We start from the raw sequence: 24680 nt of genomic DNA, 5'->3' as shown, positions 1-24680 counted from the left end.
TATATATATATATATATATATATATATATATATATATATATATATAACATTGAAATATTATCAATAGTTTATAAATGTAGGCTAATTGGACTTACATTTGATTTCTTTCCTTCTTAAATCTTTTTTTTGTTTTCTTTTTTTCTTTTCTCTCCTCCTCCTCCTTCTCTTCCTCCTCCTCCTCCTCCTCAATATTTTTCTCTTCTTTTATATTTTCTATTTTTATTTTCACATCCTGTAAACTAAATTTTTTGTTATTTATAAAAAAAAGATAAAAACCAAACTTACACAAATCATTTTATTGAGAACTATATTTAGTATAGTCAGACCTTATATTTAAGACCTTCTTAAGTTTATCTTCAGATGCTCAAAGTTCCGGCCTAACCGCCGTCACGACAAGACGTGTTCGAACATGTTCGGACCTTGTGATTTTTTTGGATCGTGTCTTGGAAATTTCCAAGACTTTACTCTCAAATTATATCATTAATCGGAAACTGGCGTAGGGGCATTACTCTTATAGAGGCCTGTAGCCATATATTGAAGGAAGGAAGGATCTTCAGATGCTCCAGGGATTATTTTATTGGCTACAGAACATCTAAAGATGAACTTAAGGAGACCATAGATATAAAGTCTGACTATGAATAAAGTAATAATAATAATAAGTTATATTAATAAAAAATTAAAAGTAACGTATCATTTAAATAAAGCAAAAATACTAACTTTTCATTGCTTTCCTCCTCTTCCCCATTTCTTCCTCTACGTCTCCCTTTCTCCACTTTCTCTTCCTTCTCTTTCCTTTCTCTGCTCATTTTCCTCTTTCTTTCTTCCTTCTTTTTTTGTCAGATCTACATAACATTTAATATATATTATAATATTACTACGAGTAAATGTGTCACCAAAATATGCCTGTCATCTGTATTTTAATCGTTTATGGATATAAGTGCAGATGAAAAAGCGCACAGTTCTTATTACAAGAAGTTTGTTTTGAACCAATGTAGCATTGAAACTTCGTTTCTTTTTTTCATTCTTTTTTCCTTTGACTTTTGAGTATCCAGGGAGAAATAACCAGCTGATTGACGTCTAAACGATGTCAAATCGACGATTTCAACGACAATTTATAAATCTTTTCTCGTTGGATATGTTTTTTCACTATGACATGTTGTGCACATTCACAACGCAACTTTTAAAATCGGGACATAAGACGTCTTTCTGACCTTCTTATGCGAAGCACTCTGACGTCTTTTTGATGTCTTATGTCTTAATTTTAGATGTATTGTGTGAGCAAGTTCTGCGATGAAGAATTAACTTCACAAAACAATACAATAATACAAATTGACATGTAACGTACTTACATGCTACGGAGCATTCGTTACCATCGCCCGTTCTTCCGATCAGTGCTGCGAGTTCGCGAGATTTTATCCGCGGCAAGAAGTCTGCTGCGCATGCGCAAATGATACGATATCCAATAGTAGACTGCCACGTCACTGTACGCATCCGCAGAAGGCCTCCTATCGCGGAGAAAATCTCGCGACTCGCAGCATTGCTTCCGATGTCATGCGGCCTTCGAGCCTGCGCCCGCTAACGTTCTTCTCCCTCCACTTATGCACACAAAGCACTCAGTCTACTTTACAAAGACGATCGTCACACGGATAGGCAGAGCGTTTTGTGTGCGTAAGTGAAGGGAGGAGAACGCTACGTGCGCGGGCTCGAAGTCGTACTACTGTTTTTGACACCGCGAGTCAATCTTTTGACTTGCACGCATATACACTGACACAATTTTTACATACATGTGGCGTTATTTTTACCTTGTTGCGTTACAACTGCAGACTGCATAGAAAACAGCGAGCAATCAAATAAGGATTATGTCTTACCTAGACAGTACACAATATTTATGATAAAGATTCATAAAAATATTTATTTCGAATTATTTTTTAAAAATATTATATAAATATTTTATAAATATTTTTCTATATAGGAATTTTCTATATAAAGGAAAAAAATATCAAAATCCTTATTCAAAATATTAAAATATAAACTAAATATTTTATACAATATTTATGATAAACAAAAAATAAATATGTAGTAATATTTTATAAATATTTTATGTACATAAAGGAAAAATATATCAAAATCTTTATTCAAAATATTATTAAAATATAGACTAAATATTTCATATACAATAGTAAACCAATTTTCAATAAAACAGATCAAGCAGACGTTCACTTTTCAAGTAGTATGACTCAATGATACGTCAGCCGACACTTATTTTCAATCTACAATGATCAATTAAAATAAAATGCTTTGATTTTCAAGTACGACTTAATAATTAATCAATTATACTTTTCAATTTTAAATAATACTATTCAAGAATTAATTAAAAAAATAAATAAAGTATTTTATTCTTTGACAACTCAAACAAGCAGCAGGTCGTAGACTTTTGTTCTTTATTTGCTAACGGGAAGTGGAAGATCCTCTAACCTAACGATGAATTCTATTACTGCAGGATGAAAATTCGAGCAAGATAGGCTTCAAGGCCACTCGAACGAAGTATATGCGTGTTTTGCGAACAACTTTATCGTAGGCGATAGGCTCTCCGTAGGCGTGTGCGTAATAGTGCTCCTGGGTGTGTTCGGTTTCGCATGACACACGCATTGAGGTTATGTCGCGCGTGCGATGCTCTGACAGCGGCGTTTTCGGTCGCGTTTCAGGACACGAGAGTACGTCCAGCGGGAAGCTTATAACATGATAAACCTTTTCCTCGAAGATAACGATGCCTGGTGTTACTGGGCTGTCTCGATCGGCGCTCTGCTGTCGTTCCTTGGTTTCGTCGTCGCCTGTATCTGCAGCTGTCGACGTAACGAAAACAAGTAAGTGCATCGCGGCCACACTTACGTCGCTAATCGCCAGATTTCATTGATTTGGTCCTTTCGAATTGATTTTGCAATAATTTATGTCGATAACTCACTGTGCCGTAATTGTTAGCAGGTGTAACGAAGGATGCTGCAACGTTAGATAGTTGTTAATAAGATTACTTTCGTCTCACAGTAAATTTTTTTTCTGTTCAACTTGTACTCACTGAGATTGTGATCCACTCCAAACTGATGATAATTTTCATAAATGTAGCACAGACTTTTATAGTTTTGCATCAGCACAGATGTCTATACAGTTACTTTCTATTACTTAGTGCATTGTATCTTTGTAGATTGTAACACTGTCAGTTTTTACAGATGTGTATATCTGCATATTTCGTATTTGTTGTACAACTGCGATCGTATTATGACAGGAATGAGTTTCTGGGGCTCGCTGGTATGGTAACACTGAATAATTCCGAAACAGATGGTTTCAACAGAGTTCCGACAGTGGATATATCCCAAGTTGTTGTGCAGGATGTCAGCGATGGTGGAAAAAGGTTTCTACCTCAAAAGTGACTTGGTTGCATGCAGTCTCTCTATTAGCAAATACATCTTTTAATTTCACCTATTCTTTTCTCTAACATTTTGGATAATTTGCCACTATTCTATGCTACTTGAACGTCACAATTTGTGTGTGCTTGTCTCCATTAAAAGAAGGGTTCTAAACCAGAAGTGAGTATTGATTACTTTTTTTTAAAAATAGTTTTAATAGGTTGTATTGATAGTTATTTTCAAATTTATTCAATTGTATGAATCATTTATTCAATTGTATGAGAATATTTTATATAGTATGGACCAATCTCACTTTTGTCTTGTAATCTTTCAAGTGATTTGTGTTATTAATGGTAAAGGAAGATTAAAAACTGTTACTAACAATTTACAAGGTATTGCATAAATCCTATCACAGCATGTTAAATTATATTTGAAATTTGTCCATATATTGTGATTAACCAAAATTCCCTGTATATTTGCCCATGTTTTTTTATTTTAATAGTTTACATCATTCTCAATGCACAGTCTTATGTCATACATTATTAATAAAATGAACGAAAAATATTAATCCCATTAAACCAAGCACCGAAGTCTTTTTAAACGTTTTTACTGTCCCATGGATGAAAAATTGATAATCCTATATAATATATAATATGAGAAAATGTATACTAATTTCATTTAATTTATTAATCCATTCTGCAATAAGATACAAAATATATTTCAATTAAACAAGATATTTTATTCGTGTAGGACTACAAGTGCCAATAGAAGTCTTCCGGATATTCCAAAGGACAAGAGCAGAGAACATGAAGATATAGCCGAGTCAGTACCTCAGGATATTTATGAGACCACCGAGACCATGGGGGACCATTCAGAGCTCTACGCTACAGTCCAAGACACAGGTAATATTGTGGGAGCAATGTGATGCGAATTAATGATATTGAGATAATAAAATTGAAGTAACGATTCCTGCATTATGAATGATTATATTAGATTTTATATTATTTGACTTTTTATTTCATTATATCATTTTCTGTATTTCTGTTTCATATCATTATTCCATTTGTAATGTGATCTTCCAGGACAAGAACAGATATCTGAGAGAGAAACGCAAGAGGTTTCTCAACAAAGTTCTATGACACAAGACACATCTCATCAATACGCAAGATTTGCGTCTCCCATCTCTGACAATGGTATGTACGTTATTAACCACTTTGAAGCATGGTATAACATCTTCCAAAATTAAAAAAAGTAGTACTTTTTAACTCCAATTTCCTTAAAAGTTCGTATTTTTGTATTTTGATTTGCTGATTCTGAATCTGAAGTCAGAATTTCGAAATTCGCAAAGATTAGCTAAATATAACAACTCAAAAGTATGAAAATTTAATAATTTTTGTTCACCATTTTTGAGATCTGCTCGGAATCTCGGATTTAAAAAATTCTTCAATTTTGGCTCAAATTCGTAACCAGCGATCACAAAAACTCCAGAATATCAAAGTTGAAGTAAATTGTTTTTTTTTAGGATTTATAGCAATTTCAGTCCATTATGTTGGATCTGCCATCTTGAATTTCGGAAATGTTTCCAATTTTGACTCCAGATTCGTAATTAGTGACTTCAAAAACCCTTGCATACCAAGCTTTACGTAAATTATTTTTTTTTTGCAAAAAAATTTTAGCTCTCTATTATTATATTCGCCATCTTGAATTTTGAAAATTTTGAAAATTCTGACTCCAAATTTGTAATTAGCGCTTCCAAAAACCCTTCGAATATCAAGTTTTATAGAAAAGAAATAAAAGAAAAAATGTGTGCTTTAAAGAGTTAAAGGTCTACAGGAGTCATAGTAAAGACATTTCGCGGAGGACCCGAAACGTTGATATTTGGCCAAATTTTGAACAAACTACAGAAAAAATCATAATATGATTATGATATTTATAATCAGGAAAATAATTCCAAGGGTGCGACATAGCGTTTTTTTGGGAAGAAACGTCGAAAAAAAAATGGTCTAAATTATTGTGAGTGAACATTAGATTGAGGTGCAGTACGAGTCTATATTTTAATTAATTAAAAATTTTTAAGAGCCTAACGCCAAAATCGGGCTCTGTAGCACCCTTAGTACTAACGTAAGAAAGATATAAAAAATTGTTTGGTGAGTGAATATAATATATAGTTTGGTGAGTGAATATAATATAATATATATGAGACAAACTGTGGTGATATTACGGAAAGTGCAGTATAACTGCATTTTAGTTCAGGTACACGGACTAAGGAATAGGGGGACGGAGTCTAAACGAGTCTTACTTTGGACGAAAGAGGTATACACTCAGGCATACGGGGGAACTGCTCGTCGCTATATTGGTTTCTTAGCTTATATATAGACATAGATATATGTCAGTGATATTCCCACGTTCACTATATGGGTATCTCGAGCGTCTGATAGATTACGTAGTGAGTAAGATGTATGAGATAGTGAGTAAGAAATTAGGGGTATACATATAAAACGATCCATATAGCAATTGAAAATGAACTTGAGACGATCATAAATGTAAGATTCGACTGTAAATGTCGTTTTAAACTCTATTATTTTGAGATTTCGGTCTACTTAATGCTACGAATGCTACAAATGCTTCGATGAGTCAAATAGATCGCAATTTTTCATTTCACATGTACGCTAGTATGAATTCTATAGGTTTATTTTTCCTGCACTACTGAACTGATGCAATAAGTTAGAGCGAGAAAAAATATACTTGTCTCATTCTAACTTATTGCACCAGTTCAACAGTGCAGAAACAGAAAACAGACCCTTTGCGATAGGAGAAACCAATATGGCGGTCTCTCCCCGCCGCGGACGTGTTAGTCCTTGTGCCTCTAGTCCATGTCCGTGTTTAGGATACGGTCCAGCCGGCGCTGCAAATGCTTTGTAGCGTTTTTACTTCTTTTTCTTTATTCATTAAAATCTGAGGAATAGAACAAGAGGGAGAAACGCTGCGCAGCATTTGTAGCGGTTGTTAAACCGCACCCTTATGCCCAATTTCTTCACCTCCGGTTAACTTTATCTGCCAGTTATTCTATTGGAATTGATCAATCATATTTATGGTTGGCAAGATTAACCAATCACGGTTGACATTTATCCGACAGATAAAATTAACCGGAGATGAAGAAATTGGGCATTAGTCTGTGTTCAGGTAGCTCGACCCTTCCTGTTCTTGCGTCCGCGCGAATAATACGCTTATGATGCGTGTATATGGACATAAACTTAAGCATACACACAGAAGCTTCGGGCTCTCCCCGCACGAGGTCTCCAAAGTCAACTCAGGATTTGTCTAAGGCTCTTGTAGACCCTTAAATTATTTTCTACATTTACCAGGTGATAACGCTATTTATCGATTTCAGTTGAACACCCGTACGCACAACTTCAAAGTGTTCAGAAAACTGAGGCTAGTCAAGTAAATAGGTACGAATATCTGCTACATTTTTTTCTCATCAAAGAAAACTGCATATGTCATTTACTTCTTATATGACGCAGAAATAATGTTAATCAAGCCGCGAACATCGAAAAGCCGTCGACGTCGGCCATGGGTCAATCGAGCGGAAATCCAGTAGCGCCGCCGCGTACCCGCCGATCGTCTTCGCATAATTCGCTCCTCAGCTCCGACTCTCATTGCGACATCCAGGCCGCCAACGCTATCACCGGTGGTGTACAGGCTAATCAAGACTTACCCTACATGACGCCGCCTCTCTTAATGCTGCTGCCGCACCCGCCGCAGCCCCAGCACAATAGTCCGCAGCAGCATTTCAGTGGTGACTCCCAAGACTCAAGTAATTATTTCATTCCTCGCGAATGTTCTTTACTATCTTTTATTTCACCTAAACGCCTAAAACAGTAATTTCGTACACAAAACTCGCCATTATTTGATTTTATTTTGCTTTTTTCTATCTATGTAAAGAAATAAAACTGGCTCCAAAGAAAAAAATAATTGTATAATAATTGTACAATAATTGTATCAACTGCTATTAGAAGAATATCATTTATTTAATTTGTCACATTAACATAGCTTAAATAGAACTTTACGATTTTTATATTTTTATTTATTTTTATATATTTTTATATTTATTTTTATATTTTATTTATATTTTATTTATTTATATTTTATATTTTATTTATTTATTTATTTATATTTTATTTATTTATTTATATAATTTATTTATATTTTATATTTTATTTATTTATTTATTTAATATTATTTATTTATTTAATTAAGAATTGATATAACTTGATACTTGAATTTGAAGTTATATGAAAAGAAGATCCATATTGAGCTACATTAATGTAACAAATAAAATAAATTATGCTCTTTTAACAATGGTTAGCTCACATGGACTGAGTACAATTTTCATTTGATAATTTTTTTTTGTTTGAATATACAGAGGGATATACGAGCATAAGCGTCAGGGAGCCATTAGCTAATATAATCGCACAGACCAAAGCAGCATATAGACAAAACCAATCGACTCGGCCAATCACCGACCCTCATTACGCTACTGTCTCCGACGACTCAGGTAAGTCATGCGTACGCGATTGTAGTTACAAACTTGAAAACCGCGGTGAGTCGTTCAACATATGAAATACTGATACCTAAATTGGATCTTCACAGATGAAATGTACGCTGCGATTGATGAACAAGATAAGGTGTATACCAGTGGCAGTGAAACATATGCACAAATTCAACCGACGATGTTGGAAGTACAAAGAGTAGCGCAACATGATCAGACGGTATTTTGTCAGCCCCCTTCCCGCGCGGAAGAGACACACACTGCTCCACAACCGCCGAGCGTCGATAGTTTGCGTCATGTCGCGCACGCCCACTCTAGACAAGGTAAAACAACGTGCAAATGCAAGAAATTGCAAGAAATTCCCGAATCACAATTAATTATTGAGTATTACCACGTTATCGGCTGCCCTTCTTTCCTCTTTAGCATCATCGTCTAGTGCCAACAGTTCCATCATCAATCCTGGATCTCCTAAACCCGAGAAACGTCAAGCGAATTCTCCATTACCGCCACCGCCTGAGGCAAGCGCAGAGATGTACGCGTCCGTTGACAAGAAAGGCAAAGTCGACGATCGATCGCGGTCCTCTCTGTCGGTGGGTAAGTCACTCGAGGACATGTACGCGAAGGTGATGAAGAAGAAGAGGGAGGTGGAGGAACAAAACGACATTCACCCGGCCTCTAACAACGTTCTATATCCGGAAGCAACTGCCTGTAGGAAACTAAGTCTGATAGAGATTAGCCGGGCGTCGTGGTGCAGCCACGAATCCGTAGAGATCCAGAAGAAGGAACCAGATCCTGCGCACTACCCCGCCACCGCAGCCGGCACAGCGACAAACTTCCACACCGAAGGCGATAATAATTCCTCGAGATTGCCTAAAGCCGACGCGACGGACGCCGTCGTTCTGTCGCACTTGGAGATCGATCATGGCTACGAGGCGGTCGACAATTCCAACAACGCTAAGAGAAGTTTCTCGGCGAAAGGCGCAACGTCATCAAATTCTAACTCCGACCCGAATTACGAGATGTTGCGCCCGCAGTGCTCACGAGAAAGCGATTATCAAACGACCGGCGGCGGCACGATGTCAATCAGAGACTGTACGGAGGCGTATGCTGTGCCGTTCAAGCACAGACAAGTGAGCAACGCCAGTAGCGAGGATCCCGGCTACGAGAAGGTGAGACTGCGAAGGCGCGTCGAGTTGGATCAGGACACGGATTCCGAACCCAACTATGAGAGTATGCCTCATGACACGGGCGAGCCGAACTACGCATCTGTGTGCCGACCCGGTGACAGCGACACGGATCCCAATTACGAGTCCGTGTGTCACGGTGACCCGAACTACGAGAGCGTTAAGTACATGAGTGTGACGCAGAACGAGGAGCCGCCATATGAGCAGGTAAACAACTTTCTGTCGGACGCGAACGCGGATGGCTACGAGAAGGTGAAGGACAAGAAAACGACGGAGAATGAGACGGATTACGAGAAGATCAATGTAGGCAATTCTATGGAACGAATGAGCAACGGCGACACCGACGACGAACAGTACGTTCAGGTGTAACGCGTTTCGGGCGGTCGAAATTGATCGACGATTCGCCGCGTGCGTGATAATCAAACGACTTTACGAATCTGTGCTTTTTGGCTGAACTAGCAATTGCACTTTTTGCCTTTAAGTGAAGTAGGTATGTACAGGATGTTTGAACTTAGATGTCAAAATGCTCATTGTGCAGGTAGAACTCGTCAAATCGAGTAGAAAAGTCCTCTGCTATTTTCTGAACTTCCACGGTAATGATTAATATATGAATCAAAGTTATTTGTCATTACTAGGAGATCAAGAAACAAGTCTTGAACAAGTTTAAGATGTGTTTCCTCAGCTATACGATTCTCTAACTTCGTAACGATAACGACACTATCGTTGCGCAGGTATAATACATGATAGAAAAGTTGCGCAACAACATCATTCTAGTGACAATGGATGCAATTCATTAGACGCTGCCAATGCTTTGAAGTATCGCATAGACTAATTGTGAGTTTCCTTTGAGCGTTTTAAAACGTTTGCAGCATGTAATGAATTGCACCCATTGTCGTTGGGGAGTTACAGAATTGAGCTGCGTTCAAGGAGACGCTATTTAGCCACAGACTTCTATAGAACACACTAGACCGCTAATTCTTTTTTATACTCTTTATATACTAGACTGCTAATTCCTTATAATTAGCCTGTAGAAAAGTGAGGAAAAAGTTTAACATAGTGTGAGTAGTGACAGCCATCTTTGTTAAAATTCAGTATGTGCATATATAAAACACCTTAACAAAAATGGCTGTCTCTTTTTGCCTCAGCTGTAACTAAGGAGTTAGCAGTTTAGTAGTAGTAGTAGTATTTTATTTTCTACTTCAGCTTTTACAATGCCGGGAAGTTCTTTGATTAATACATTTCCTTATTTTACATTTTTCCTACCTGCTTTTTCTTTATTCCTTTTCTCCATTTTAATTTTATTATTTCTTAAGCCTACTCCTTTTCTTTCGCCTTTTTTTACTTCTTATCCTAGCCTATACCTTATACTAGCAAATACTATCCTTTTTGGATTTCTTATCCTTTAGATTTCTTATTCTATACTACTCTCAGAGTGTTACCAAGCCTTCCCGAGAGAAGTGCGAGCGTACGAAAATTTTTTCGTTCCTCTAGGAATTGAACTTAGGCCTCTATAGGCGCGTTTGAAAACTCCACCCGGGTGCTTCTCCTCTCTCTTTATCTCACTCCTGCATCTTTCTCACTCCAATGCAGCGAGTGCACTCGGATAGAGTTTTCGAGCGCACGCTAGCGTGGTAGATTAGTATCTAGTCCATTGTGCTACGCTCGCACTCTAGCAGTCTAGTAGTATATAGAAGTCTGTAATTGATTAGGAGACAGTTCCCCGAAAAGTGGAGAGAGTAATGTTGGTCCTAAGGAAAATATCTACACGATATAATTTAAAAATCTGTTCTTTGTAACTGCTGAATGGTGTAATAAATTGAAGCTAATTGCTGAATGCTGAATTGGTGTGATAAATTGAAGTGAGACAAGTATACGTTTTCTTAGTATAACCTTTTGCATTAGTTCAGCAGTGTGCAGTTACAAAGAACAGATCTTCAAATTATATCGTGTAGAAATTTTCCTTGGTACTAACATTATCCTCTCCACTTTTCGGGAAACTGTCGCCTAACCCAGTAATTCACACACTGAATTTTGCCTGAACAAAGATAGCTGCCACTACTTACACTACGTTAACATTTTTTCTCATTTTTCTACAGGCCGATCATAGAGAATTAGCAGTTTAGTAGTACATAGAAGTCTGTGCATAAAGATTATGTACTTCTGTGGTCCCAAAAGGAATGCGACTATCGATATCTTAGTCGATATAGCAAGTGTGCGATATAATTATCGATATGGGCTACGTTTCGAAATTTACTGCCAATACTAAAAATCTATAATATACGTAACATAAACTATAGATTTTCAATACTAGCAGTGAATATCGGAATATAGTCGTGATAAGCGCAAGGACGCCCGGATACAATAACAAAAAATGCAAAGTGTGCAATTCTGGAATATTCCAATATTTTTGGAAAAAAATAATGAAATAAGTTTTTTTAGATTAGTATATAGGTTAGTATATTGAAATAATAGAATTATATATACATATATAAACTAAAATATTTTAAATTTCCCTTAAAAAATCCAAAATTATGGATATCTTGGATACAGAATTTATTATTTTCTATACGTAACAAATTTAATTTTTGCAAATAAAATATTAATTTTGCAAAATGCAGCTATTTGTAACAAGAAACTACTCTAACAGCACAAATGTCTAGGGGACATCCAGAGAACATCCTGAAGAAGTCCTGAGGACATTTCTTCGTTCCCAGGACGTCCTTAGGACGTCTTCAGGAGATCTTGTGCTGTCTGGGTAAAGAAATATATATTCATATTATTTTTTTTATTACATATTTTTATGTCTTATAATATATTTATTACTATATCAATATTTATCAAACTTTATTTTTATTTTCACAAATCTGTAATAAATATTTGGTCAAATAATATCAAAACGTAAGGTGACATCACTGGTAGTCACATTCCTGAAGGGACCACCGTATATTGTATATAGTATCGGGTATATTGTAGATAGTATATAAGGATGTGCGATAAAGTTAAGTTAGCGGTTTAGTGTGTTCTATAGAAGTCTGTGTATTTAGCGCTTTGAGCGCGCTCTGTTTTTGTTCAACTTTTAGTAAGTAGCAAGGACAGAGCGTTCATAGCGCTAAATAGCATCTCCCTTACAGGCTGCCCTACAGAGCTTCTCCCACAGTATCGGGCGCTTTGATTTATCAATTTGTTTAATTAAAGGGACTTAACTTTGAAGTTAACTTGTTCAATAGTCTTGGAGAAAAACGCATTTGAATCTTTTTAAACAATCATTATATTTTTTATATTCTTTTGTACTCATACAATAAATATATAGGAGTTTAAAAAAATTCCTAGGTAATTTTTTCAAACGTTTAAAGGTGTAAAAAAGTTCTCTTAATATCTAAACAATTATTGCGTTTGTAAAATAGTAGAATTACTCAGTTTAATGATAATTCTATCTGCAGCGTTTCTACATTTAAGTCTAGACATCCTGTATAACTGAATATTACAGGTAAAAGGAACAAAGCCCCAACGTAGTACTACAATAATGTAGCTAAAAAGAGAAAGACAGGCCTTGCGTTTCCGTTTCGGCGCAATCTCAGCTCCCACAGATCGGGGAAAACGAAATTCATGACTCCCTCGTCTGTTTCTTCGCGATTCAACGAGCGACGCGACTGAAAAAAAAAAGCTTCGCGTCACATCGCGATAATCACGTACGATAATGAGGATAAGACTGACGAAGACAGACAGTGAGAGTAAGTTTACACAATAAGAGAAAAGAAAAGACAGAGAGAAAGAGGGTTCTTACTATTTTTGTCTGTCTTCAATAGACATACTATTATTATCGAGAGTATTTACCGTGAATGTCTATAAGATAACGACATGCATAACAACATATTCATACTACGCAAAACAAATTGCAACTCTATAACAAATACGAAACGTATTTATTTCTTATTCCATTCGCCGAAAGCGATTCTTGAACGTCGCACTATCCGTCAGAGAAACACCATGTAATAGTCATGTGAACTTTTTGTTTATATTTCCCGCTAAGAGTGTACATATATATAAATATAAATATATATATATACATATATATATATATATATATATATAAAATTTACATAGCCTCGTGCGAAAATAGAGAGTTATATATTTTAGAAATTTATTATTTATTTTAACATCCTTTACACACAAAGCGCTATATATCCATCGGCGGGTAGCCACGACGTATTGTTACGTTTATCATTTTTTATGCGAATCAACCGATATTCTTTAAGTATATCAAATTAATATAATTGACGAGAGAAAGACGGAGATTGAAATTGTAATTAACCACTTCGCTGGCAGAGAAAATCAGCACCAACTGATCCAAAAATGGCAAAATCTAAATGCTGTTTGATTTTTATAAAAGTCAGTACTAAAGTATTTTTCGAGTCACTGAATACGAATTTGAGATAAAAATTTGAAAGTTCAAATTAATGTCAGATTCGAAATCAGCGATTCTAAAAACCTCCAAGTTCTATCCAAATCAAGTCACTTTTCGTATTTTGATCCGCCATCTTGAATTTGACAAAACTAATCTCAGATTCGAAAGTAGCGACCCCAAAAACTCCCAAATACCAGGTTTCATCATAATCAAGTCATTTTTCACATTTTGATCCGCCATATTGAATCCGCTATTTAAAATTTTTAAATTTAGAATTCAGATTCAAAATCAGCGACCCCAAAAATCCCTGGGTACTGAGTTTCATGAAAATCTTGCTAATGGCAAAAAAATAAAATGATGTGCGCATTAGTGCGTCAATGCCATTTTTGGTACATCCTTTATTTAACGCAAAAGTGCGTCAATGCTAGCGAAGTGGTTAAAGACATGTATACGTGCGCGCGCAAAAAGATCACTGATATAAGTTTATTTTTAATATATCAGATGACTTGCGTTATGTTCTTTTTTTTTCATTAATCATAGTGGATTTTGTATTATTGCGTACAATTGTAGTATTGTGCAAACTATTGTTGCACAATAGTTCACAAAATAAATATGTATCTTAAGGCTCTATAGGTAACACCTAAATTTAATAGAGGAATAAAGCCGTTAAGAGCCAATGCTGGATGTTCGTGCAAATATCTATGATGGGGAGGATAATAGTGTTTGTAGTGAATTATTTTCCGGTCTTTACAACGTACGCGATGAATCAATCTTCCACTTACAAATCGACCCTGGATCCCCTAATTTTTTATCATTATTAAAACCCCCCTACTTATTTTAATACTTCCCATGCGCGTTGATTCAATTATCGAGTTGTGAAAAATAGGTAGGGAGGTTTTAATAATTATATAAAATATAAAGGATTCACAAGGTTTCTCGATAAGTAAGTTTTGTAAGTGGAAGATTGATTCATCGCGTGCGTTTGACATTACAAACACTATTATTCTCCCCATCATAGATATTTGCACGAACATCCAGCATTGGCTCTCTTAATAGTCTTATTCTGCTATTAAACAATAGTTCATACACACTTCTTCGATAAAGTTAGGAGCGCGTCAAATGGTCACATTTGCGAACCACTCTTACTCACTTTCGCGGTAATCGCATTGATGACAGGAGCCGAAGTGACAATATACAATATTGTCCTTTTTATTATACACTAATAAAAATATAATTAAAATATTTACGTTCCCTCTGAATTCACCGTTGCTGTTGTAACTTCGGACGTCTCGTATACTGTCACTTCGAATTATTACGTCGAAAACAGGGAAATAACGGAGAAACGCAAATGATCCTTCATTCTCGAAATCACTATAGTTCGATAAAACAGAACAGCGATATGTGGTGGAGATTTTGCGGTCGAAAGTGCTAAGTGTTCGACAACACGCACGGCTCTCCCGCGATTTTCTTGCTCCGACGTCGTGGCGATTCCAAGCAACTGCGACGTATATACGGAGAAAATATTGTGTTAAAAATTACGTAGAAATTATATTTCTTTCCACTATCATTTATGATAACATTATTGTAACTACGCATTAATGTTTTTTGTAAAGCTAAACTATACGCAAAGTTCCATGACGAAATGTATATACTAAGAAAACATGTTCCTGGGAACAATTTAAACAGAAAACTTCCTATAGACATGAATGAAATTTGCAATAGTCACCTGAATACAGGTGTCCAAAACTAAAAACCAGATCTGATTTGTTTTTGACCCTTAGTGGCCCTACATGGGTATTTCGAGTTTCTATTCATAGAAATTTTTCAGCACGTTGAAGAGTCCCGGATTTTTTGTCCCTCTTAAAAAATGTACAATAAAGTACAGGTATTTGTTCTAGAAACTTGAAAGTATATCCGTGAATTTTTACAGATTTTTCGAACCACTTTAAAGATATGATAAAAGAGCCGAACTCGAAGGACCCATGTAGGACCATATGTGGTGCCGTTTTTCACATAAGCCATTAAGAGTTAATTTTTTGGAAAAGGATAAGGAGGAACCACACACACACACACACACATAGTGCATATCTCAGCATTAATACAGAACTTGCATTAATATAGCATGTTAATGACACACACATGTCGGCAGATAAGAAACAATTATGAGGTTCTTTGTGTAGCTACTCTGTCCATTTTAAATTCCAGCACGCGGTTTATCATAGCCAAAGGACGTCAATGTGAACAATTTGTGTGATTTTTATTTTTGTTTTTATAATATTTTACTCTTATCGTTTGATTTATTGTTGGGCTCTTTATTCTCAATAATAAGATATTTAAAAAATTGTAACTTAATTTCTAGCTTTTAACACACACCTGTACCTAACTATTATAAATTTTATTCATGTTTACAAGAAGTTTTCTGTTTAAATTGATTTTAGACGCACTCTCTTAATATAATAATATTAAAGTAATTACTATACATATATATATATATATATATATATATATATATATATATATTATATTATATATATTATATATATATATATATATATATATATATATATATATAATTTTGTAGTAAAGAGTTAAACGTGCCTAACATTTTTAAACAAATATACAATAATTTTGGTCATAAATCCTGTATCGTCGAAGATTAAAAAATTCTGTTGTAATTTTTACTAAAATATTTACTCCGTATAGTGTCTAGAAGGAAAAAATTTTTAATAAATTTTACATTTTTTAGGTCATTTTAATTTGTAGAGCCGTATTTTTTTCTTGGATATTGATACACGTTATCATTGTGACGCGCTAATATGATATTTGTCAATGTGACTAATTCGTATTATTTTACTCATAATACGACTTCTGCCACATAAGGACTCAATATCATATTCCAATTTCAAATGTAACGCAATATATCCGTTCTTACATTACGCGAATAACTCTAATCCGGTACTATGCTTCATATTTTTTACTAATCTCTCATAGCGACATAGGTAGTTTAGTAAATTAAATTCCTAACGACGTTAGGAAACGTAAAAGAAGAAAAAAATAATACACGTGGCGATAAGACAACAAGACGCGCGAGAGTCGCGCATTTCCACAGAAATATAAAGAGAAACAATATAATACCGGGCCTTTTTTAATATAAAGAATTGCACACATACACACACACAACTCCGCGATAAACGTTACTTCCAAAATACAACTGCGGCAAATGAAAGAACAAATATTCCAATAACAAATTATAATGAGCGAAGCATCGACACGAACAAATTATTATTAACACGTTGACTGTCATGGTGATAACCAGTGCTGCAATATTATTAATTCATTATTTTTATAATTATCATAAAATAGTAGATATAATAATAACTATTATAAAAGAGACAGTATATCATTGTTAATTTATTATTTTTATGATAATTGTATTCACTAGATATGATTTCCGGGTTTGAGCCGCATGGATTCATCTTTGTTTAATTCCACAATTAAGTTACCCAACCAATTTTTGAAAGCTCTTCAATCTTAACTGCTAATATAATATGTCTGTACCATCAGATCTGCCGAGGCAGATCCAATTAGACAAACATATTGCATACTTATTTATCACATAACGATGAGTTATGTTTTGTCTCGTTGAGATGTTATTGTTACAGAAATATGTTATATTTTATTTATTATTAACACTTAAAGTTACATACAGTATATAAACATTTATTGTAAAACACAGATTATTGCTTTTGTATATTGAGGAACTTGGTACGAGAGCTTTCGCAATTTACTAAACCGTGACTAGTCCCAGTCTAGTAAATTGCGAAAGCTCTCGTACCAAGTTCCTCAATATACAAAAGCAATAATCTGTGTTTTACAATAAATGTTTATACACTGTATGTAGCTTTAAGTGTTAATAATAAAAGTAAGTGTTAATAATAAAAGTAAAATATAACATATTTCTGTAACAATAACATCTCAACGAGACAAAACATAGCTCATCATTATATGATAAATAAGTATGCAATATGTTTGTCTAATCGGATCTATCTTGGCAGATCTGATGGTACAGACATATTGCATTAGCAATTAAGATTGAAGAGCTTCCAAAAATTGGCTGGATAGCTTAATTGTGGAATCAAAGATGAATCCACGCGACTCAAAAAAAAAACTCGGAAATCAAATCTAATATGCATGGACACCGCGAAAGCTAAAAAATCAAACTGTATTTACTAATTTACGTATAAAACATAATCGACTACGCATATAACTTAACGCATTAAGTTTATAAGAAGCCAATGAAAGGAGTTAACAGATATATGCATCATGAATTGTATTTTATTTACCCTATCTTCCTTAGCAAATCGAACTTGAGCATTGAAATAATCAGTGGAAATCAGCGTAGCAGTCAACATGTTGATTGATTCAATTTCCGGTACAAACACTACATTCCGTATTCATCTCCTTCGCGAGTCATCATTGCTTCACAAATGCCACAACGAACATAGTCGCGTTAAGACGTTTTTCACGCGATGCGAGGTGTGTAGTTGGTAATTGTAAACTCTTTCTGAAATTGTAACCATTCGAGAACAAACGCGAACATCCTCGAGGTGATGTTCGGTCAATAATATCGCTACAATTTTCGAACAATGTAGATACATGCTGTATATAGTAGAGTTCTTTTATACATTGTTACTTAAGGATAAAGTCGTGTATGTACATAAAGGCGCTATTTTGATAACGCAACTATCAAAATCTCGAGTGCTGCATCACGAGGACGCATATGCCACGCCGGACGTCATCTATGAACACATAATAAGCCACACATTATAACATGTATAATCTTCCAGCTATAAATTTTTTTAAATTTGACATCATTGTGCCCTGGGAAAGAGAAAGAGTAGAAGAGATAGAAGAGAGGGAGAAGGAGAAAGAATGAAAGAGATAAGAAGGGAAAAGTCCGTGACTTAATTACGTAATCATATACATATTTCTTTGTATTTTTGTGAAATTCAAGAGTTTTATACAATAAAAGGCATTTTCAGAAATGTTTACTTCTTCCTTGTCCGTCGACCCACTCGTCCTTCTGATTACTGATGATCTTGATTTTATTTATTTATATTTTTTTCCTACAAATACTCTACAAATCTTTTGAAATGAAATTTTACTCGAAAAGAATAGAGTGATAAATGGTTAAAAATAATCGTTTTTTGTATGGCTGGAAAAAATTTAAGAAAAATTGTAGCAAAATTTTGCAAAAAATTGATTTTTTTCTTAAATGATATGCTGGGCAATTGTTAATATTATTCATCATATTAACGTGATCTGGAAAGTTAAATAACTTTATATTTGTTAAAATTTTTATCTTTACTCGATCAATTATATTGACATTATTTTATTTAGAGAATACATTAACATTATTTTTACTTATTTACACATAATTTGTTTTTTCTTTTACATTCTACGTTATCATAAATAAAAAATTAAATTTTAAGGAGAAAAATCAAAGTATAAAAAAAATATATACACAAGAATTAAAGTGTTACCTCTCTTAGAAAGAATCTCTTTCCCTCTCTCTCGTATATTTTAGTAAATATTTTCACAGGGTGAAAACGTTTATGTGCAATAATATGGTAATCATATAAACAGTGTAAAATTATAATGATTTTAATTATAATTATAATTAAAAATTATCAAAAATATGAAGAAGAGACGTGCAGTTATTTCTTATTGAGGCTTCTGGCTAGTCAGGCGAGATATTCGCGTTGACCGTGGCGATACAGTCATCAGTGATAGGAATAAAAACTTCGTTCATCGTAGTTACCGTATAGTAAAGCGAATTATGTATGAATATGTGTGTAAACAATCACCTAAATTTTGTCGTCCGAATCACGGACGTTATTACTGACTGTAATGCTTACATATCACACATAATATAATTGCAGAAGTGTGAAAATTGTCCGGATAATGTGCTTTTTGTAATATTTTAAGTATGATAATACTTATTTTATTATATTCCGCACCGAGTCTCACAGCTGTCAAAATAAGTCGATTTCCACACATACCCAGATTCACAAGCCTGCAAAAGTCAGGTTTTGCATGATATGCGGTAATATTGATGTAATGTAGTGAATCAGTGATAATTACTTTTAAGTTTTTAACAGAATGTTATAATGATTAATCCAAACAAAAAAAATCCAAATTAAACAAATCGAATTACTAAATTTTGAAAGAAACTTAAAAAAAATACTATTTAAAACAATAGTGTTGTTTCATCAAATGACAATATACAACATATATTTTAAAATTCATCCCTATAGGGATGCGGTAGTATACTATAATATTAGTATAATAATATACAATTTAATGTCGATAAATATAGAATGAAGTCCGATAAAACTTTAAGCGCCCATAAGTGGTATTCTTGCATTCACTGCCGAGTCGTAACGCAGATGTGCGAAAATATGGCTCATTTAACAATACGGATCACTATCCATAGCAGCAACATTCAACTTCTTTCAACTGAATCTTTTCGATTGACTTTGATGTTGTTTCTTGTTGCTATGTACCATTCAGTCCGATACTCTTTGTGAGAACAATAGAATAATCATCTGCTATAACCATTTTTTGGAAAATTTTAGTTCCTTCAATCAAAAGCAATCGTTGATGTGAATAATTTTTCAGTTATTGAAACAGATTTTTCTGTTATTGTAACTGAACCTCGTGTAACAAAAAGTTTCTAGCTGTCACTACAGAATATTTTTTTACGTGTAAGATTATACTAGATTATAATATAATATTAAATAGATTAGATATAAATAAAACTGTACAGCATATAAAATTTGTACACTTAAACATACATAATAAATTGCTCAAAGCAACCTAGCAAACACCAAATTACATAACTGTCAGTTATAATTTTTTGCTCAACAATGTAACTGTTTACATTGTCGAGTGAGAAATTATAATTGTTCGAGTTTGGTAGTAAATTTCCCAGATAGCACAGAGATAAATAGAAGTTCATAGAGAATTCATTTTAAAGAATGCTTAAAGAATTAGAAAAATGAATATTTGAAGAATTCCTGAAGAATTATCCGAGCCTAATTCACTCTAAAGTGTTCCTTGGAACTTCATTACCCCAATAACCAAATGTTTACACGATGATCGCACAGTTCGCGCATGTATGCTGTCGTTGTGTTACCCAGATACAGCAGCATATGACAAACAGAGTGATAGCGCAACATATTAACATGTCGTGCGAGTATTGTGGAAGCTCTGTGCACCTTAGAATGACAGAATACTGCACTGCGTGATGATATTCTGCGCACATCTTCTGTTTTCGATATCAAGTAGCACAGAATCAACCAATATTTTTCATGACGTGCTGAATACAGTATGTACTAACGTATCGGCATGGTTATCGGAGATAATGAATCGCGAATTTTTACTTGGGATACTCTGAGAATTCGTGAAATTACTATTATTATCTAATCTTATTTAGATTTTTTATGGTTACATTAGACAGATACCCCATTTATAATAAAAGATAATTTTTATAGATTTATACATAAATTTAATTAATTAGTTAAATCTTATATAATAAGATAGATTTTTCTTTTTTTTAATTGTACTATTTTATAATTACTCAAAGTTTATAATTTTTTATGATTTTGTCTATTTAATAACAATTGACAAGAAAAAATGTTTACTATAAAAATTTAAAGATAATGAAATGGAATGTACGGGATTTTGTAGATCTCACCTCATTAGCTAAAAGTTAAAATATCAATAAAGGTATAAAAAATATAATTTTTGTTGATATTAAATCATTTTATTAGAATAAAATTATCAGAAAATTATATTACTGTGTTAATTACAATATATATAGGCCAAATGTAAGACGTTTATATCGATCGACGAAGTGATGTAGTACCTAAAGCAACAAACTCATGATCCTGGAGGTGCCTCAGGGATTCAAGTTCGAGTCCCAGTACCAGTGCGAGTGAGAATTTTTAAATGTGATGTAACATTGGAATCAAGTAATCTAAAATTTTCAAGTAAAATCAGCAAACGATGTGACATTCACGAATAGTTTCTGTTAGAAAAAAGTAATACATATCATATATAAAAAAATTTATAAAGTATACATCTATTTTATAAGTAATTCAAAACGACATTTATGATTTCGGGTGGCAGTATTTTCTCTACCGCTTCGAATGAAAATACCATCACTTTTTGAATGTTTTGAGTGAAGTCCTATTGTGAGAAGAAATTCAAATAGCTAGATCGAAGTAAATGCGAAATTATACTACGTTCGGTGATATTCCACGATTGGATCCACAAAAATAAAGACACGAGACACTTTTTTATTAAAAAATGTATTCTCATTCACATCGTAGACACCACATTGACAATCCGTGCGTTATGGTCTCTAGATCGGTTAACAATATATGTAAATATATAGTTACTACTTACATTAATTACATTATCTTGCGTTACAATTGTTCGTACATAACTGTCCCATTCATCGAGACCGATGATCGCATCCGTCATGTTGAAAATGGTTTTTTCTCGATAGTCTTTCGTATTATATTATGTTTCTATTCTTGCTTTCTTGTTCTCTCTCTCTCTCTCTCTCTCTCTCTCTCTCTCTCTCAGTTTTCATTTTTCCCTTCTCTTTCACCTTCTTCGTTTCTCTTTTCTTTCGCTCTTTATTCGATACGATCGATGCGAGAGATACGGTAAAATGCTAAGGTTCGCTTAGGTGACTTACGTTTATAAAAAATGGACTGGTCTGGGATATACGGAGTATCGGCACACTTTGAGTAGTTTTTATTTAGCGTGTGCGATCGTCGCACACGTTGAATACATTATTCAGCTCGCTATGCGCACACGGAAAATTACTCGATCGACGCGACATTCCGTTCCGTTCGCACGCGGCGAGGAGTATAACAAAAAAGAACGGCCTCACTTTCGCGAGAAGAGCGAAGACTCTCGTCCACGTCGTGGACCACCGCGTGGAACCGTCACGACAATGACGAACCTTTATGAACATATAACGGCGATATATACTTAGGCTGCATTCCAAAACATATCCTTTTGAAATTTTACTCGATACTCTATAGTATATGTAACGTAAACTATAGGTATTGATTAAAATTTTCCTCAAAAAAGACGTTTCGGAATGCAACCTTCAAGTGATAACTCACGGAGTGATCCACGAAACGTTCAAGAGGGGGAAAGAAAACGCAGCAATTTCGACTGTAATTTCGACCGGGATTTTACTGTACATCGTTAAACACCGGGGATTAATATAGTCGATTAATGTATACGAAGAAAGAAGATTGGTTGAATTAACGTGATGATGACACAACGAAATGCGTTTACTTAAAGGGGAGAGAATTTCTGACTTTTTCACCATTAAATTCCTTGAAGCAAAATTTCATTCAAAGAGCAAAACGAGCCCCGGGCCAATTCAAATTTGAGTAATTTTCACGCATATAGAGTGTGTGAATTTTTCACTCTAAATCGTGGAGCGAATATTTTCATACTCAAAATTGAAGAGTGAAAATCTGATATACTCCAGTGAAACATATTTACTTTAATCGACTGAAATGTTCGCTCAAACTCAGAATCCACTTTGAATTTGAGTGAAACATTCGCTCTAGCGCTCTCGAGTGGCGGTATTCTCACTGTCGAGTGAAGATACTGTCACTTTTCGTTCACTTTGGGTGATATTTCGCTCCAAAAAATTTCAAGAGTACGTTTTAAATTTTCTGAAGTGACTTATTCGAAAAGTAGAGTGACCAATGAATCACTTAGTCTCGTGTGATTCTACAGTCATATAAAATGTGTTCTCCACTCTGAATCGTGAATATTTTTATTCGAAATTAAAAAGTGGACCTGTCTCATCGTCACTGGAACATATTTCTCACGTAAGGTCAAAATTTACTTTAAGCTCGAATGGGACCTTCACTCTTGCAATTTTGAGTAGCAATATTTTGCTTTATCACTTCGAGCGAAAATACTTTGATCAGAATACTTTTCAGCGTGATTCTTTTGAGTGAGATTCCACTCCAAGAAATTTAGAAAGTAAGAATCGCATTTCGTTCGTAAGAACCAGAAATTTTGTCTCCCGCCAGCAAAACGTATTTAGTTGTGTCGCGTTAATCCACTCAGTCCTTTTTTTCCGTGTAAAACTATATTATTGATGCTCACATATCAGTAAGAATTATTACATTACTTCTTACGTTATCAATAACGTGTTGCTGTTACGTTATCAATAATTGTTGCTGTTATTATTATTATTGTTATTATTATCGTTATTCCTCTACTTATGCGTGTATCCTCAAGCTAAAACGCACTCGTCTCTATAAAAATAGGGTGGGTCGCGAAAGCTCAATCAACGAAACTACAGCGAATACGCGTACGGCGGCGCAACGTACGTTGTTCTCGACGAAAAGCTCGACGCTCCTATAATTACAGCCAGCGTCGTTCGTGTATGATGCAATCAATTAATCAGCGCACGCAAATCGAAAGGAACGAAGGAGGTCGTCGGCGCGTCCCTCACGAAAGCCACGGGAATTCCAGATTAATCAATCAAGGGATCAACGTTATTCGACTTCTTCTACGCAACGCTTTACGTATAACACTCAATGCTTACGTGTAATCGCAACGTCATTGTGCATTAAGCGGCGATAGTAATATATTCAATTCATGGCAAGCGATAATATAGCGATATATATTATCAGGCGCTTGTGAGAACAAAATCATTTTGAGGAAGAATGAGAGGCCAACAAGAGCTGTTGTGCAGCCATGGATGCTTTCAAATAAAACACAATTATACAGTTTATATAGTTATACAGTTATACAGTTTATACGATTATACAGCTGTTCGGTAAAATTTATCTATAATTGGTATATATTTTTAGATCTGCCAATGACATCCATCTTTTAAAAAGACGCGATAATTTAAATCTTTGTCGGGAAGATTGACCTCAATAAACTTCATCTAAAAGTAATGTTACATCAATGTTATGATTTCCCATCCATGAATATAAGTAGAATATAATATGCGTTGTATATAACAATTATATTGCATTGATGCAATGTTATTGTTAATTAGCGTTTATAAATATATA

At 34.5% G+C, this 24680-nt stretch overlaps 2 protein-coding genes across 5 annotated transcripts in view; one reads left to right on the top strand and one right to left on the bottom strand.

Annotated features, from left to right (window-relative positions):
- The window catches only part of LOC116848868 (cilia- and flagella-associated protein 251-like), a 2458-nt gene extending 838 nt beyond the window's left edge, over nucleotides 1-1620 (bottom strand). The window contains exons 1-3 of the mRNA XM_032825428.1: nucleotides 1350-1620; nucleotides 718-842; nucleotides 96-239 (exon numbers count right to left, since the gene is read on the bottom strand). Coding sequence (XP_032681319.1) covers nucleotides 96-239; nucleotides 718-806 — 233 coding nt within the window. The 5' untranslated portion in view covers nucleotides 807-842; nucleotides 1350-1620. The remainder of the gene's footprint in view (nucleotides 1-95; nucleotides 240-717; nucleotides 843-1349) is intronic.
- An 809-nt stretch (nucleotides 1621-2429) lies between these two features.
- LOC116848860 lies at nucleotides 2430-9644 on the top strand. Of its 4 annotated transcripts, none has more exons than XM_032825410.1 (9): nucleotides 2430-2864; nucleotides 3281-3406; nucleotides 4152-4303; nucleotides 4484-4594; nucleotides 6793-6853; nucleotides 6926-7218; nucleotides 7828-7959; nucleotides 8055-8276; nucleotides 8377-9644. In XM_032825410.1, exons 1-9 carry the CDS (start codon nucleotides 2740-2742, stop codon nucleotides 9504-9506), a joined length of 2352 nt encoding a protein of 783 aa, XP_032681301.1. In that variant the 5' UTR covers nucleotides 2430-2739; the 3' UTR covers nucleotides 9507-9644. The 4 variants fall into 4 exon arrangements, with proteins under 4 accessions (XP_032681301.1, XP_032681302.1, XP_032681303.1 ...); XM_032825411.1 differs by having other exon boundaries at nucleotides 3225-3406; XM_032825412.1 differs by lacking the exon at nucleotides 3281-3406 and having other exon boundaries at nucleotides 2431-2864.
- Nucleotides 9645-24680: the final 15036 nt, after the last annotated feature.

The sequence above is a fragment of the Odontomachus brunneus genome, unplaced genomic scaffold (assembly GCF_010583005.1).
Source record: "Odontomachus brunneus isolate Ranch 3 - 2012 unplaced genomic scaffold, Obru_v1 Obru_scaffold_101, whole genome shotgun sequence".
Lineage (NCBI taxonomy): Eukaryota > Metazoa > Arthropoda > Insecta > Hymenoptera > Formicidae > Odontomachus > Odontomachus brunneus.
Note: the sequence above shows the minus strand (reverse complement) of the source record. Positions and strands in the feature narration are given on the sequence as shown.